The sequence below is a fragment of the Lithobates pipiens genome, unplaced genomic scaffold, assembly GCF_037356315.1.
Source record: "Lithobates pipiens isolate NorthernLeopardFrog02 unplaced genomic scaffold, aLitPip1_a1.2 Scaffold_8, whole genome shotgun sequence".
Classification (NCBI taxonomy): Eukaryota; Metazoa; Chordata; class Amphibia; order Anura; family Ranidae; genus Lithobates; species Lithobates pipiens.
Genome location: NW_027507903.1, coordinates 435,799,632 through 435,818,357, shown reverse-complemented (window position 1 = coordinate 435,818,357; position 18,726 = coordinate 435,799,632). Strand labels below are relative to the sequence as shown.

At 40.7% G+C, this 18,726-nt stretch overlaps 1 protein-coding gene across 1 annotated transcript in view; it reads left to right on the top strand.

Annotated features, from left to right (window-relative positions):
* Positions 1-961: 961 nt before the first annotated feature.
* CSF1R (colony stimulating factor 1 receptor) overlaps positions 962-18,726 on the top strand; it is a 129,822-nt gene continuing 112,057 nt past the window's right edge. Inside the window, exon 1 of the mRNA XM_077474330.1 lies at positions 962-1,127. Coding sequence (XP_077330456.1) covers positions 1,079-1,127 — 49 coding nt within the window. The 5' untranslated portion in view covers positions 962-1,078. The remainder of the gene's footprint in view (positions 1,128-18,726) is intronic.

The following is an 18,726-nucleotide window of genomic DNA, read 5'->3' as shown; positions in this document are numbered from 1 at the left end:
TGGATAGACCGGCGCCATTTTGGCCTTCTCCGCGTGATGGAGGAGGGAAGAACTCTGTGAGTTTCTTCAGTCTCCGGTCGTCTTTGCGTTTCCTCGTCATACTGCTATTGTTGCAGGAGTGTTCCGCTGATCAGGTGGACAGGTTAACGTGGATTTGCAGGCCGGTGTCGCTATAAATTCCGCCGATGCTACGGAGCTCTCTTCCTATGCGTCCAAACGGCTTGCGTGCTGGCCACGCCCCCCCAACCATGTCCATCCTTTTATGACTACAGTGTACCCATCTTCTGATGGCTACTTCCAGCAGGATAATACACCATGTCACAAAGCTTAAATTATTTCAAACTGGTTTCTTGAACTTGACAATGAGTTCACTGGACTCCAGCAGCCTCCACAGTCACCATAGATAGCATAACGCATGCCTGCTGTTGCTAGTGGGCCTGTAGAGTCTTTGCTGTGATCTTTTAGGATTTTTGAGAATTAATAACTTTACAATATATGCTAGTTAGGTCAGTAAGGAATTGTTTTAAAACTTTTTTTTACTATTTGTTAAGAATATATAAATAGTTTAATGTCCATAGTCTGGGTACTGTGACTGGACAGTGAAAGGAGAAGCAGCAGACCGATGAGCTTATTTCCCTGTCACCCTGCTCTTTCCTACAATCATCATGTTCATGGTTAGCACATGAGCAGTGCAGCACAAATGATTAGCTCTGGTGCTTATTATTTCTTCCCCAATCTAATATTTGCTGAATAAGGATTTCAAGCCCAAATTAAGGTACTTGCACCGCTTGCATTTAAACAAAAGGTTCATAATAAACAATGAGCTGCATTAATGTGTGTCCATTATATCTGCCTGGAGTTCAGCTTAAAGAAGATGTCATTCATTTTGGGTTAGAAGACTCAGCTTCCACATCTGTGGTAAGTGAGAAAACAGAAGTTGCCAGATAAAAGGATGTACCAGAAATACAACTCTCAGAACACCAAGGTCTCTCTGGCAGGCAGGAGCTGCTTAAATGAATTAATCTCTTACCGTACTGCACTGGATAAGCATAGCTAACTTGTAGGAGTAGGAGGCACAATGGGCACAGGGGTCCTGGCCCTGATCATCTTAGCAAGCCTCAGACATGGTAAGTTCTCGATTTCAGAGATGCTAAACAACCCTTGTTTTATTACCAGGTTAAAATGTTGTATTCTGTATTTGTTAAGTTAAAAATACCAGCAAACTTTTATGTTTAGACTTTTACTACTTTTACTAACTGACCATTGAATGATTATTTTCTGACGGACAGTGATAAAGGCCTCAACTGGTTTGAAATGCACTGCCGTGCAAGCTACATTCCATAGAGGAGAATAAAGAATCCAATCTGTATAATTTTAGATGCTGAAAAAATAATAACAATATAAATAATAATAATGTATTGCACTCGGTCCTAGAGTTGTGTTGTATACTCACAGAATGTTAGCAATTTTATGTTTTTTTGTGGGATAAAAGTTTGGAGATAAAATTGCTTATCTGTTGCATGATATAACTATAATAAGTTCTATGTAAGTGTCTTACTATTGTACATTGTTTGATAATAATTATGACAATTTGAATAATTGAAGGCATTTCCTCTAGCCAAAAAAAGTCAATCAGCACCACAGAATAATCTCATGACCTTCTTCAAGGATCCCTCATGCCACAGAATTCACACTAAAGTCTAAAAAAATTAGACCTTTCTCCAGCCACTTCTTGGATTCTCTCTATAAGTGCCTACAGACAAATGTACAGATTCCTAGGCGTTGGCTCCTGAAACACTTGGCTTGATGTTTCCCTGGTATATCTCTTTCTTTGACTGTAATAGCCCAACGTCTGCAATGCCCTACTTATCTACAGGCATACCCCACTTTTAAGTACACAATGGGGTTTATTTACTAAAGCTGGAAAGTGCAAAATCAGGCTCACTTCTGCATAGAAACCAATGAGCTTCTAACCTTGGCTTGTTCAATTAAGCTTTGGTAATAAAACCTGTAAGCTCATTGGTTTCTATGCAGAAATTAGCCTGATTTTGCACGTTCCAGCTTTAGTAAATAACCCCCATTGTGTACTTAAAAGTGAGGTATGCCTATATAGTCATAGCAGACAATGATTTCTATGGGGCCCAGAGTTGTGACTTACTGCAAATAGCAATATAATTTGGCTAATAAAGTTTTAAGTTATCAGTATACATAAAGTTTAGGAAACTCTATTCTATATAATTGTTAAGAACACAATTTATTTTCAGCTTTACTAGAAAAAAAAGCGTTAGAGGTGGAATTTAATGAAATAGAGTGGCCCCTTAATGGTTTTGCTTTGGGGCCACCGCACACAGTTACAATCCTACCCTCAAATACCACAATTATTGTCTGATATTACCAAAATGGCATGTATTAAGGCACAATCATTTGTCATCTACAAGTCCCATACAGGCATACCCCACTTTTAAGTACATATTAGGGTTCATTTACTAAAGCTGGAAAGTGCAAAATCAGGCTCCCTTCTGCATAGAAACGGATGAGATTCTAATCCCAGCTTGTTCAATTAAGCTTTGGTAATAAAACCTTGAAGCTCATTGGTTTCTATGCAGAAGTGAGTCTGATTTTGCACTTTCCAGCTTTGGTAAATAAACCCTATTGTGTACTTAAAAGTGGGGTATGCCTGTAATGATGGACTTACATGAACAGATCATTTTCCCTTTCCAATAAAAGATGAGTGCTGGCACTGATGATGGCAGCATATTGTAATCCAAACTCCAAATATTCTCCTTCATAATTGTTCTTTGGTTAATGAATTAAAACCTTATTTTGGAGCATATGTGATTCAAATCTTGTACTTATCAGATTTGCTAAAGACAATGTGGCATATGTAGTGCATTGATTGTCATAATGTACCCACTCCTAACTCTAATGCAGCATACACACAACCGGACATTCCGGCAGACTAGGTCCCACAGAATCAGTCCGTCGGACAATCCGATCGTGTGTGGGCTAATTCGATCATTTTTCATTAAAAAAATCCAACAGACCTAGAAATAGAACATGTTTCAAATCTATCCGACGGACTAAATTCCTAACGGGAAAACCGTTCGTCTGTATGCTGGTCCGACGGACAAAATACGACACAAGGGCAACTATTGGCTACTGGCTATTGAACTTTTTTTAGTCCCGTCGTACGTAATTACAATCAAAACAAAGAGACTTTCGCACAGACTTTAGTCCGTTCATGTGTGAGCAAGTCCGTTCATTCGTAAGTCTGTCTGACCTTTTCTGCCGGAAAGTCCGGTCATGTGTACGCACCAATTAGAGGGTGACCAGTGCCTATGGAGATCTGGGAGTGGGTTAAATCGTTCTGTTTTCTTTGTTTATGTGATGGTTTTACTATTTGGGTAAGAATCTTGATCTGTACCATCAATACAACGAAAAAGACATACAAATATTCACTATAGTTCTCAGCTATCAATATTGCCAGATCTTTGCCCCAACACAAGAATTCTAAACATAATTTTGTCAAAACACTTAAAGGCAACAATGTACATATTCCTTTCAAAGTGAAGAGTATTTTTTTACATGCTTTTCTAGACTGTATTCAAATTATTCAAATTTTTGTTATCAAATGCACCACTGCAACTTGGCTACTTCTAATGTACACAGTTTTATGGGATCTCAGGGATCAGAATGTTTAAAGATGAATTTATACACTGGACAAGGTGGAGAGGCATGAAAGTGATGTCATGCTTTTTACCTAGTTCAATCAGAGAACATTTCGCATTAATTCAGAAAATGCAAAGCATTCTCTAAAAGGTGCCAGTACTGAGTGGTCATCCTCCTGTGCTCAGTAAGCAGAGATGCAGTGGCTCAGCGAGTAACCTGGGAGCAAGTGGCGATCCCCAAAGTAGCTTTCTTTACTTTATTTATTTCCAGCTTCCAGGGGCATTGGCCAGATATAGTATATACATAGTTACATTGATCCAAGCAGGAACAACAATATAATTCTGTATAAAATACCCATACCTGGAATTATTCCTTAACTGCCTCCCGTCCAGTCATTACATATAAGTGGCCGGGCGGTGGTTTCTTGGAGTCGTGAATATATGTGTGTGTGTGTATATATATATATATATAAATATATATACACACACACACACACACCCTCACATTTTTGTAATTTTTTTTATATCTTTTCATGTGACAACACTGAGGAAATGACACTTTGCTACAATGGAAAGTAATGAGTGTACAGCTTGTATAACAGCTCACTTTTGTGAGCTACTGTATATATATATATATACACTACCGTTCAAAAGTTTGGGGTCACCCAAACAATTTTGTGTTTTCCATGAAAAGTCACACTTATTCACCACCATACGTTGTGAAATGAATAGAAAATAGAGTCAAGACATTGACAAGGTTAGAAATAATGATTTGTATTTGAAATAACATTGTTTTTACATCAAACTTTGTTTTCGTCAAAGAATCCTCCTTTTGCAGCAATTACAGCATTGCACACCTTTGGCATTCTAGCTGTTAATTTATTGAGGTAAGCTGGAGAAATTGCACCCCACGCTTCTAGAAGCAGCTCCCACAAGTTGGATTGGTTGGATGGGCACTTCTGGCGTACCATACGGTCAAGCTGCTCCCACAACAGCTCAATGGGGTTCAGATCTGGTGACTGTGCTGGCCACTCCATTACCGATAGAATACCAGCTGCCTGCTTCTGCTGTAAATAGTTCTTGCACAATTTGGAGGTGTGTTTAGGGTCATTGTCCTGTTGTAGGATGATATTGGCTCCAATCAAGCGCTGTCCACTGGGTATGGCATGGCGTTGCAAAATGGAGTGATAGCCTTCCTTATTCATTTATTTAATGAAGATGCCAGTTGGGGACCTGTGAGGCGTCTGTTTCTCAAACTAGAGACTCTAATGTGCTCATCTTCTTGCTTAGTTGTGCAACGCGGCCTCCCACTTCTTTTTCTACTCTGGTTAGAGCCTGTTTGTGCTGTCCTCTGAAGGGAGTAGTACACACCGTTGTAGGAAATCTTCAATTTCTTTGCAATTTCTCGCATGGAATAGCCTTCATTTCTAAGAACAAGAATAGACTGTCGAGTTTCAGATGAAAGTTCTCTTTTTCTGGCCATTTTGAGCGTTTAATTGACCCCACAAATGTGATGCTCCAGAAACTCAATCTGCTCACAGGAAGGTCAGTTTTGTAGCTTCTGGAAGGAGCTAGACTGTTTTTAGATGTGTGAACATGATTGCACAAGGGTTTGCTAATCATCAATTAGCCTTCTGAGCCAATGAGCAAACACATTGTACCATTAGAACACTGGAGTGATAGTTGCTGGAAATGGGCCTCGATACACCTATGTAGATAATGCACCAAAAACTAGACATTTGCAGTTAGAATAGTCATTTACCACATTAGCAATGTATAGAGTATATTTGTTTAAAGTTAGGACTAGTTTAAAGTTAGCTTCATTGAAAAGTACAGTGCTTTTCCTTCAAAAATAAGGACATTTCAAAGTGACCCCAAACTTTTGAACGGTAGTGTATATATATATATATATATATATATATATATATATATATATATATTAATATATATATATATATATACAGTAGCTCACAAAAGTGAGTACACCCCTCATGTTTTATTATATCTTTTTTCGTGACAACACTGAAGAAATGACACTTTGCTACAATGTAAAGCAGTGAGTGTACAGCTTGAATAACAGTCTGAATTTGCTGTCCCCTCAAAATAACCCAACATACAGCCATTCATGTCTAAACCTTTCTCAACAAAAGTGAGTACATCCCTAAGTGAAAATGTTCAAATTGGGCCCAAAGTGTCAATATTTTGTGTGGCCACCATTATTCTAAAGCATTGTCTTAACCCTTTTGGTCATGGCGTTCACCAGAGATTCACAGGTTTCCACTGGAGTCCTCTTCCAACTCCTTCATGACAACATCACGGAGCTGGTGGATGTTAGAGACTTTGCCCTCCTCAAACTTCCATTTGAGGATGCCCCACAGATGCTTTGCCACTTCATCACCTTTATCCTCAGTTTCTTTAGCAAGGCAGTTATCATCTTGGAGGTGTATTTGGGGTCCTTATCATATTAAAATACTGCCCTGCTGCCCAGTCTCTGAAGGGAGGGGATCATGCTCTGCTTCAGTATGTCACAGTACATGTTAGCATTCATGGTTCCCCCAATGAACTGTAGCTCCCCAGTGCCAGCAGCACTCATGCAGCCCTCAGACCATGAAACTTCCACCACCATGCTTGACTGTAAGCAAGACACACTTGTCTTTGTAGCCCTCACCTGGTCACCTGGTTGCTGCTGCACAGGCTTGACACCATTTGAACCAAATAAGTTTATCTTGCTCTCATCAGACCACAGGACATGGTTCCAGTAATGTCCTTAGTCTGCTTGTCTTCAGCAAACTGTTTGCAGGCTTTCTTGTGCATCATCTTTAGAAGAGGCTTCCTTCTGGGATGACAACCATGCAGACCAATTTGATGCAGTGTGCGGCGTATGGTCTGAGCACTGTCCAATGGATGGGATGGAATGTTCTCCGGTAATTGTTTCCAGTGCAAAGCAATCAAGCTTTCCCATAGGGAATATATAGATAAGAAAAAGGAAGAATTGCTGCACTTCAAATTTATTTAAAAAGACAAAAAGTTACAAACAATGCATAATGTGTTCAATTTTATGACAGTTTTGGGCTAGTTTGTTAGCACCCTGCTTCAGATGAGAACACATGCCACAATACAAGTAACCATACACTGTACACATATATATTTATTCAAAGCCTGTAATCAATTTCTTAAATACTTAATTAGTTTAACCATTTAATTGTAATATTTTTCTTGAAAACACAACAACATACGATTCAATATATTGTATTTTTTTTTTTACACTACATCTTTATTTCTTTTTTTTGTTTGTTTCAATGGCTTTTATTTCAAGTTTTCACATTTTCCATAGTAAAGCAGAAGTACAAAATATGTAACTAGTTTCATAGTGGTTTTTGCAACATCACACTTTAAGGCAAATATAAACTTTCTATAATACGGCGCTGACATATTACCCTCTGAGTTGTTATTAATATTGTTGTTGCTACATTCGTGTTATTCTAGTGGGGTCTGTGTCTAGGCTAAATTAACATTTTCAGATTTCGGCAAGATGACCCACTTTTGTCAGCCCAATTAGGGGTACTAAAGAGGATAGTTGTACCCAAGGAGAAATTGTTTAAGAAAAGGAAGAAGTAAAGAGTTAGAAATTTAGAAAGTGACCCTCACACCCAACTTCCACCTCCCCACCAGCCCCCCTACACTAATATAGTCCTAGAGTCTCCCATTAAGTACTGGACTCAGGGACCCCATATCCTTTCAAACTGTTGCATTTTATCATTTATAGTTGCTGTCCTTCATTCGTTAAGCATGATCCAGGAGAGATTGTGTTTGAGCTGGTCAAATGGCACCACCGCCGATTTCCATGATTTTGCTATTGTTATTTTCGCTGCTGTAAATATAAACATTATAAGATGCCTTTGGGATTTTGAGGCTGATTCTACCTCGGCACCCAGCAATGCCTGTCTTGGGGATTTAATCAGGTTTACCTGGGTAAGGGTGTACACAAAATTGTACAGCCTGATCCAGTAGCGCCTCACCTTGGGACACTGCCACCATATGTGGGACATCGTCCCCAGTTGTCCACAGCCTCAAAAACATTGAGGGGATGCCTAAAGCCCCGTACACACTATCAGATTGTCTGCTGAGTTTTTCCTTCAGATTTACCAAAACCATGTAGTAGAAGGGCCTGCCTGATTGCATACACATTGAAACTCCTAAGGTTTGACCTCATATTACATGGTTTTGGTAAATCTGAAGGAAAAACTCAGCAGACAATCTGATAGTGTGTACGGGGCTTTAGGTATGAAGGTCGCCAGTCTTGCCGGGACCATTTTCCATCTCATTAAGACTTTGAAATTGGTTTCTATTAGTTATTTATGATGATTTTTTATGGCCCCTTGGGCTATTTTGTGCCACTCGTCCAGCTCAATACCCTCCCAGAGGTCAGCCTCTCATCTCTCCATATATTCTAACTTTTCAGTGCAGTTCGTTAGGACTGTGTATATTTCAGAGATATGCCCTCTGATTTTATCCTACTGTGTACATAAGTGTTCCATTTGGGTCATCATAGCTATGTCTGAATTTCTTGCTATAGCAAATAGGAAATTTGCTATCTGTGTGTATCTAAAGAATTCTGAGATCGGTAGCTGATATTTATCCTCTAGTGCTTTTCTTGTTAAGATGCCCCTATGATCACATATATCTGCTATTCTCAGTAGCCAATTGTTCGTCCACCATTCAAACCTTCTAGGGGTGAGGCCCAGGGTGAAGTTTGCGTTTCCCAATATTGGAGCTAATGAAGTATGTAAGGATTGGAACTTGTGAGATTTAAGTAGTCTGTCCCAAATGCTCAAAGAGGTAGAGAGTGCCGGACATAGAATTGGGGGTCTTTGCTTAGGGGGTAACCAAAGAATGGAGGAAATTGGGTGTGTCTTACAGGCTTTGGCCTCTATCTGCATCCAAATTTGATGGGGTCATGAACTGTGGAATCTAGTAATGTGAGCAGGCTGTGCGGCATAGTAGTACTTTAACAGATCTGGGAAGCCTAGTCCACCTTTTCTCTTGGGAGTGTATAGCGTACGTATATTCACCCTAGGCCTCTTATTGCCGAAGATAAATGACAAGGGTTTAGTTTGAAATGATTTCAGGTCTGGTTTGGCTAGTGCCACTGATAGCATTCTAAAAAGATATAATATTCTCGGTAGTACATTCATTTTGACTGAGTGTAGTCTACCAAACCACGACGGTTGGTGGATCGACCATCTTGTCAGGTCTGCTCCTATATTTTTAAACAGTGCAGGATAATTTTGGGAGTATAGTGTATTCCATGATGGGGTGAGATTTATTCCCAAATATGGGAGGATATCAGTTTTCCATGTGAATTTGCAAGACCATTTTAGAGTGGAGATCATGGATTCCTCTAAGGAAATGTTCATGGCCTGTGATTTGTCATGATTCATTTTTAGACCTGAGATTATGGAAAATGGTTTGAGTATAGCGTATAGATTAGGGAGGGTAGTGATAGGGGACTGGATTGCCATAAATATGTCATCTGCAAAGAGGATGCATTTATGTTCGGTGCCCCTACATTCTATACCTTTGACATCTAATGAGGCTCGTATCTGTATTGCTAGCGGTTCTAATGCCAACACAAAAAGTAACGGGGATAATGGACAGCCTTGGCGTGTCCCTCTTTGGTTTTCAATAGTTTTTATTCAAGTTTTCAACAATACAAAGTAAAGATCATGGCATTGGATTTAACAGTCCATAGTTTTTGTATACTGAGTAACATGGGTTGCAATCACGGACAGTCCACCACCTCGTCAACTGAGGCCAGATTAAAATTCTTTATTATCTTCCTTTATACATTTTAAATTCCGGTTGAGATGTTTCTAAATCTGTTATGTGGTGAAACCCTTGTGTTAGGCTTCTCACCATAGACTGTTCCCTTGAAACAATGTTATGGTATGGGCTACAGGGTGCCCCCTCCACGCCAGGGGATGCGGTTCACCCCAGCAGGTATTCGGGGATCTCTCACACCCTCCAACCGCACAGGGGCAACCCTCACCCAACAACACCATAATCCCAGAAGATGAGAAGAGATAGGAGGAGAGGGGGAGAATAAAAAAGGAGAGTAGGGGGAAGGGTGGGGGGTGACTCTACGCCCTGTGTTACCTAACCCAGGAAACCCCCTAAACAGAGAGTGTCCAAGGGTCGTTTGTCAATGTCAGGTATCTAATCCATGGATCCCATATTTTATCAAACTATTTAATTTTATCCTGCACAGTTGCTGTTAGTCTTTCGTTTAACATAAGCCATGAAAGTTTATGTTTAAATTGAACAAATGGTATGGCTGCTGACTTCCAGTTCTTCGCAATTGTAATTTTGGCCGATATAAAAATGAACGTCAGGAGCCGTCTTTTGCTTCTGCAGGCTTCCTCGATCTTACAACCTAATAGTGCATGTTTTGGGGATTTGGTCAGGTTAATCTGGGTGAGGGAGTACATGAAGTTATAGACCCTGATCCAGAATTTCCGTACTTTGGGGCATTGCCACCAAATATGGAATGCCGTCCCTTCCTGACCACAGCCCCGAAAGCATTTATATGACGCTCTGGGAACAAAAGTGGCCAGTCTAGTCGACACCAAATACCACCTTAAAGAACCTTGTACTTCGCCTCTATTATTGAAGTATTTATCAGCGACCTGGAAGCAGCCAGCGCCACCGAATGCCATTTCGCGAGTTCCAGGTTCTCCTGGATATCTTTTTCCCATTGGGTCATATAAGTCAGTTTTTCTGAGACAAATGTTAAGATAGTGTATATAACAGATACATTGGATAGCATTCCCTTATTATCTCAGAGGTCTGAGCCCTTATTGGACCACCATTCAAAATCAGGGGGGGGTGAGGCCCAGGGTGAAATCCCCATTTTGCAGGACAGGGGCTAATGGATTATGGTGCAATTTGAAGTTTTGGGTCCTAGCTAGTCTGTCCCAAATATCTAAGGATAAGGAGAGGGATGGACACAAAATTATCGGCCTTTCTTTCATCGGCAACCACATAATATGCGAGATTGGTTTGGGGTAGCAGGAATGTGATTCCATTGCCATCCATAATGTCTGAGGTTGTTGGGAGTGGAATTTGGTGAGGTGTGCTAATTGGACTGCATAAAAATATTTTTGCAGGTCGGGAAGCCCTACGCCTCCTTTCTGGTTTGGTGTGAACAATGTGCGCCTGTTTACCCTGGGCCTCTTGTCACCCAGCGTGTCCCTCTTTGGATGTTAATTGAACCTGAAAAGTAGCCTTTTATCATTAACGCTGCCGTCAGGGAGCTGTAAAGAATTCCAAGTGTGGATAAGAAGTGAGTTCTGAACAGGACAAAGAAGAGGTAGTCCCAAGACAGGGAATCAAATGCTTTATGTATATCTGAAGATAGCAGCATTCCCTGTCTTGGGCCCCTGCCCTCCGAGTCCGAGTGGACCGCGGATAATATCTATGACCCTTCTTGTTTGATCTGTCGTTTGACGTCCCGGTACAAAGCCCGTCTGGTCTGGGTGGATGTAGTTTGCTAAAAATTAGTTCATTCTGTCTGCCAGGATCTTTGTCATAATTTTTAAGTCTGTGTTGATCAATGAGATGGGGCAATAATTCTCTGAGCTTCCATGTTCTTTTCCCAGTTTCGGGAGGATATGTATAAATGCTTTATTTTCCTGGTCAGGAAGGGCCGTGCCATGCCTGATTACGTTAAAAAAGGTACAAAGATGTGGGGTCAGAATTTCCCTGAATTTTCTGTCATATAGACCTGAGAACCTGTCTGGGCCTGGGGCTTTGGAGGGATTTAAGCTCTTGATTGCTTGTATTATCTCAGTTTCAGTGAATACTTGATCCATTAGTTCTAAGTGTTCCTTCTGTAATTTAGGGAGAGGGATGTGTCTAAAAAAATTCCTCCATTTTATTTGATCCTACTTTCTCTGAGGCCCTATATAATTTGGTATAAAATTTTGTAAATTCGGTAACTATTCTTTCTGGGTTCTGACTTGGTTGTCCATTAGTTAATCGCAGCTTAGGCAACGCTGATGTGTAGGGTCGGGGTACTCGTTTTCTTGCTAATAATGTGGTGGGTTTATCTCCCATCGTGTAATACAGCATCTGTGTCGTGACCAGCGTATTCGTTTTTCTGCCTGTGTGGTAAGACTTAAGTGCTAGTCTAGCCTCATTTATTTTATTGTCTGATATCTACCTGTGGAGTCACTTTTTGTTCCTTGAGGAGGTCACGCAATATCTGTTCCTGTTGTGTTACTGTGCTATCTCTGGACCGCTTGTGTCGTGCCACCAATTGTAGTAGTTTGCCTCTAATTGTGGCCTTGTGTGCTGCCCAATTTGTTACTGGGGAGGTTGTTGCTGGTAAGTTTTCCTTAAAGAATAGGCGTATCTCCTTCTCTATTTCTGCTACCGTTATCGGGTCATTTAATAGTGTAGCGTTTAGTCTCCACGGGGATAAATGAGGTTTTTTCCACGAATTGGAAAGAGAAAGCCTGACTGGCGAATGGTCTGACCATGGTGTTAAGTATTCCGTCAGAGATTATATATAGTAATAATGGGGTCCCTATGAAAATGTGATCTATGAGGTTGTTGTTACGTAGTAGCCATGCTACTCTACCGCTGCTTCTATGTACACTTTTTTTATGTTAGTTTACTGTGTGATGATTTATCTAGTATTTGGTCTAACGGTAGTTTGCTGTCCCCTCCTAGGATCACCTGTCCCTGTGCTTTAGAAAGTAATACCTTGAACATGTTATGGAATAATTACATTTGACTCGTGTTAGTGGCATAGTAAGAAATTAGAGTGGTTACCTGATCATTTATGTGGCCTACTGCCATTATGTATCTGTCCTGTTTATCTTTGATTATGGTTATAGGGACAAATGGTATTTTGCAAGAAAAAGTTTTTTCTCTGGGCCCGAAGAGGCATAAAACTGTGGGTATTTTGTGCTGAGAAATGTTGAGGTGATGTTGTAAGAAAAATGAGTCTCCTGTAACAGCAAGATATCTGCTTTTTGTTTATGATAATATGTGAAAGCTTCTCTTAGTGGGGGACTTGAAACCCTGCACTTTGTGTGTCATGATTGTGTATTTAATTTGGTGATCAATCTCCATTGTGGTTCTGCAGAGTACACTTACCCAGTTCTAGATATGGAGCCGTCTGTGTCCCCATTTCTGGGGATGAGGAAAATTCAGTGGTCCAGAGAGGCATAGTCAGCCCGGGGGGGGGTTTACCGCCCCCTAGAAAAAGAAGAGAGGAAAGAAAAGATTGAGAAAGATTAGTGGTTTCTGGAGAAAGCTCCAAGACCTACATACAACATTTCAGCAAACAGCCCTGTCTCCTAAGGAATGGGGTCCACCCCAGGGAAAACTCCTGGGGACTAGGTGTGAAGTTGCTCTCACCCAAGAATGAGAACAAGATCACTGGAGTGGCATGCGTATCCACCCTGGGTCCAAACCTTAATCCTAAAAATGGCAAGATATAAACAAAAAATTTGGTGACACCCAAAAGGTCCAGCAAGAGTCCACTATATGTGCCTGAGGCATTCCAGCCTCCTCTCTCCCTATATAGTGTAAAAAGATGGGTCAGCCGACCCTGCTTCTGTATGGTGAATCTGCTCACCCACTCTAGTTTAACGCCCAGAAGTGTAACCTGGTGAACAAGAAATGTTAGCTTGTGACCTATAACTTCATCAACAACTGTAACTTTCGAGGCTTTAATGCCTAATCTCCCTCTGAAAGGTTAGCCTCCACAGATGGGCTTAACTTGTCTTAGTCAGACCTGGCTCTGATTGTGGGTAAAGGGGGAAGATACCCCGTGGGTAGAAGCGAGTCCCCTTGTTGGGGGCTCAAACTGTTCCGTTAAAGTTGGTGTTGGGGTTCTTCCGTTGTTCCTGGGCTGTTGTGAGGACCAAATGGGGGACAAAGCCCTGTTCTGGTGATTGGTGGGTGGCGTGGGTGAATGGTCTCTAGAGATGATTCCCAATTCCAGTAGGATCCCTTCTCCATCCTGATAATTCGAGAAGGAACGATTCTTGCCTCTGTATGTAAAGGAGAAAGACCACCTGTACTTAATTTGGCAGTTCAGTCATTTCTGCAGGAGCGGCTTTAGGGTATGGTGGTTTTGCACCGTGGAGGGGGCAAGGTCCATGAATAGTTGAATCGGAGATCCCAGTAGATTCAAATCCTGTTTGTACCTGGAGGCCACCATTAGTTTTTCCTTGATCTTATAATAGTGCGGTTTCACTATTATGTCGCTAGGAAGTCCGTCAGGCCTCTGAGCTGTCAAGGCTCTGTGGATTCGACCTCTAGGTGATGTGGTAATATATCAGGTATTAGCTCCTTCATGAGGGTGTGCATGGCTCCTTCCAGGTCTGTGTGTGTTTCTGGGAGTCCCCGTATGTGTATGTTGTAACGACAGGACCTATTTTGTAAATCTTTGATTTTTGCATAGGCCTCTTCCAATTGTCCCTGTATTTCTGCTGCCGTCCTGGAGTTTTGGTTGATTCTGTGCACTGTTTTATCAACTTTTGCTTGAATAGTGTCCAGCCTGAGTCCAAAGCTCTGTATATCTTGTTTAATGTCATTAATAATGATGGAGCATGCTTTGGATAGTTCCTGCTGTAGCATGGCTGAGAATCTTGCTATCAGTACTGCATCCCCAGCATAAGGGGCCTATGGAAGTGAGGGGTCTGCTGGGGCTGGGCTAGATTGGCTAAACATGGAGTCAGCTAGATCTGCCATGTTCCTATCCATGGATGAGCCCGGTGATCCTGCCTGGTCTGGGTGTCCCAGGGATGCTCTGGTGGACACGGACAGGGGGGACGATTCCGCTCCCTGCAGCTCCTCATCTAGGTCTCCGGAGATGAGAAGGGGTCCCTTGGTGCTGCCATAGGAGAGGGGTTGGAGTGCTGTGGGGAGTCAGGCTGCTCAGGGCCCTGGCCACCTCGTGTGTTCTGCTTACTCAGCGCCATCCTGGGAGAGGGAGTGTGAGCAGGGGAAGGTTGCCGCGGCTGATTCTTCTTTATTGTCTGCTTATATGGACGCTTCTGCCATCTCATCTCAGTCCCCGTGGGTTCCGGTGCTCTTGTGGATCGGTTTTGGATCTGTATAGTGGGTCCTGCGCTTGTTATAGCTGTTTTAGAGCCGGCAGTGTGCGGAGCTCGGCTACTGCATTACCGCATTGCATTACCGCACTAATATATTAATTTTTTTAAAAGGACGGGTCAACAGTGAGTAATCACTTCCCCATATCAACTGAATGAAATCCTGATATGGCACCTAATATCAGAAGGAATATAATAAATAATAGATTAGAAGCTTTTACTGGAATAACAAACATTACAGAATTTACCAATCAAAGGAATAAATATAAATTTACTAAAATTAGAGAGTGCAAAATCGGTGAATCCATTGTTCTTCTTTTCTCTTTTAAGCCAATTCCCTATTGCCTCCATGCCTATTGCGGGCGACTCCATCAATTACCTTGTATTTAAGCTGGGAGACTGTATGCCCTCTTTCAGCAAAGCGTTGCACTAAAGGTAGTTGTTCTCGTTTGACTCTAATGGAGTATTTGTGATGAGCAAAACAGTCCTTAACCTTTTGTGTACTTTCCCCCACATATAATAAACCGCAGGGACATTTTATAAAATAAAATAAACTATATACAGTATGATGATTGCAAGGTATAACAAACTTTAATATTTATCCCATATCCCCTATGTGGGTGGGGAAAATATTTCCCATAATTCATACTGAAACATGCAATTAAACAGGGATAAAAACCTGTGTTGTGAGGACCTAGAAATGTCTTTAACCACTTCAGCACTGGGCACTTTCACCCTCTCCCTACCCAGGCCAATTTCCAGCTTTCAGCGCTGCCGCACTTTGAATGACAGTTGCGCGGTCATGCAAGACTGCACACTAATGAAATTTTTATCATTTTTTTTATACAGGTAGAGTTTCTTTTGGTGGTATTTAATCACCACTACGGTTTTTATTTTTTGCTAACCAAATGGAAAAAGACCGAAAATTTTGAAAAAAATGTTTTACTTTTTCTTTGTTTCTGTTGTAAAATTTTGCAAATTCTTCTGAGGCTGCACTGATGGACAATGATGAGGCTGCACTGACAAGGTGGCACTGATGTACTGCACTGATGGACACAATGATATGCAGCACCGGTGGACACTGATAGGCTGCCCTGATAATCAGTGTAAAGTGTAAATGCCGCTGTCACCATTGGAAAGTCGGTTATCGGCTTTCCTTTCCTCAGATGCTGACAGCGCTGTGGAAAGGAAATGCCGATGACCAGCATTTGCTTACATGGGATTAGCTGTGATTGGACAGAGCTGATCACATGGTAAATAGCCTACTTCATCGGCTCTTTACTGTGATAGATGATGCGCTGTGTCCGACTGTAAAGTTCAATGCAGGGTGTAAGCAGGGCTTTGACAGTCAAGTAAGCAAACCAAGTCTCTTCTGAACAATAAGATCCGCTTCTTAAAGTGGGAAAATCCAAAGTAAAAAAGACATCCCTTCCAACCCATTGATACTCACATTTCCAGTGCTCCCCACCACTCCTTCATCCGACTATTTATCCCTACTGCTTCCTTGTATGGGGGAGGTGTGGGGGCTGCATACTCTGAAGTCACACAAGTGAACTATTTGTGGAGTTCAAGGGACCCCTTTACTGATTCATAATATGATAATATCTGGCTAGTGAAGTGAACTTGGATCTGCTTTTCCATACCATTATAGTCCAAACCATAGACTGGCTCATCTCTACTGGCCATTATGTTTCACTAGTCTTTGGGATCCATTAGTTGAAAATTTAAATGTTGTATTGGGTTTATTTAATAGGGTAAAAAGCGATCTACAACTCTGCCCCAAGCTACCTAACCAGCCTCATCTCAAAATGTCAAACAAAACATTTCTCTTCTACCTTCTAGATCACTCATGAAAGTAAACGCGAGGTGTACATTACACCATTTAAATTTATTACATGCATTTATATACATTTAGTCACCTCATCCAATACTCATCTCCACGATTTCTCCAGACTCTGCTCTCCTCTGGCCCTCCCTACCACAATTCGTCAGGTTTAGGCCTTTAGGCATCCTTTGAAATCTCATCCCCAACCCACCTAATATACTTAGTATTTTTAATTTTTTTTTATGACACCCATTACCTGGATATGAAGTGAGGGAACACATCTCCAGTGGGGGACAAAAACACAAATGAAAACGAACAATTGTTGTAACCATACCCTGCTCTACTAAAAATAGTTATTATTGCTGTCTAACACCCATCCGATGGACAGGAAATTACATAGTTAGGTTGATGTTAGGTTGAAAAAGGACGCAAGGCCATCTAGTTCATCCAAAAAAATGAAGTTAATATATCCAGTGGGGTCACAGACGATAAAAACACTTTGTACAACGCAACAAAAATATTTTGGTTGGAGTTGTGCTTTAGTGGGAATCACCATCTTCACACTACGAACGATACAACCTAAAGCCTAATTCACAGTGGCAATGGCATACATGTGTTTATTTGCATCTATATGCTTTTATAGTACCTTTATAAATGCATATAAATGCATGTACTCATTTTAAATGGTATCATGCACACTGAGTTTTCCTTCATTCAAGTGCATTTCATTTAATTGCATTTAGAAAAAAATAGTAATGTGCACCCAGAGGCATAGGAGGTATTCTGAACACATATAAATGCATATGTTGGGAATGAAAAGTAAATGCAATAGAAACTCTGTTTAATTAAAAGACACAGGAGGGCTATGTGAATGAGGTCTAAAATTGCCTGTCTGACATTGCTTTAAGTGAACAAGGAAATACTCAGCCTCTCTATTTGTCTTGTTTTTCTGTTATCAACAAAAGTAAAAAAAAAAAATAAAACTAACATTGTGGGTTGTCACCAGAACAGTATTAGAAGGGGAAATATTCCAATGGGGACACTCATTCTGGTGACCCTGGTCACAACTAGGAATTCTCCCACTTTGGAGGGCTTTCCTCCCACTTCCTGTGTTGGCTATGGGATGGGAAGTGAAGGGAAATCTCCTCATTGGGACACAGATGGCAAAGAAAAACCACTGACAGGGATTATAACCCTCCCTTACTCTATACAAAATGAAAAATAAAAGTTTTGCCTTTAGTTCTGCTTTAATACAGAGAAATGCCAACAGAAGGCTTTGTCTGAGCCTAAATGTGTTAGATAGAACAAAGCTTTTTTATTTAAACAGAGCACAATGATTTTATTGTAGTGTTGTAAAGTGGTAGCAGGCTTGTTTTTATATACAGTAGAAAAGAACAGTTATTCAATGCTGAAATGTGTTCTGGCAATAATGATTAAATATTTTTAATGACATTGTAATTCTTTGTGGACTGCTGTATACCATGCAAATCAGGATGACACCACAAGAGTAAGTTTGGGGATTTTTTTTTTCAGTTAGATAGATTGAATAATGTTATTTCATATAATGTGATCCAAAAAGGAATGTATTAAATTAGACTTGTCAGTTTGTTCAGTAAGACATTTTCATAATATTAATAATGATACTGTTAAAGTACAGGTATGTTGCAGTGGTTGCAAGTATATTTTTAACCCTTTTGTGACGCGAGGTCTTTGATGCCCTTTGATGCAGTGTTAGTATGTGGCAGTAAACTTAATAAAAATTACTAATTTACACAAATCCCTTTTATGCATAATTTTAGAGATAAGGATTTTATTTGGTGCACTGTTTTTTTTGCTGTCATCACATGATCAGGAAACACTATGATTGGTTCCTGATTGACAGTGGGGACCTAGCTGTCATTGACACTGTTATACTGTTTTGATTAAAAAACACTGCTCTGTTTTTATAATGCGCAAACATGTAAAAAAGGTATTCTTTACATTTTTTTTCTTTTTTTTTTTTTATTATTGCAATTGTGACAGCTGAACTATTAATAGATGGCACTGTAGATGAATATTGCTACCTGAAAAAGACTGACTCATTTTTTGGCACGTTTCACTGTAG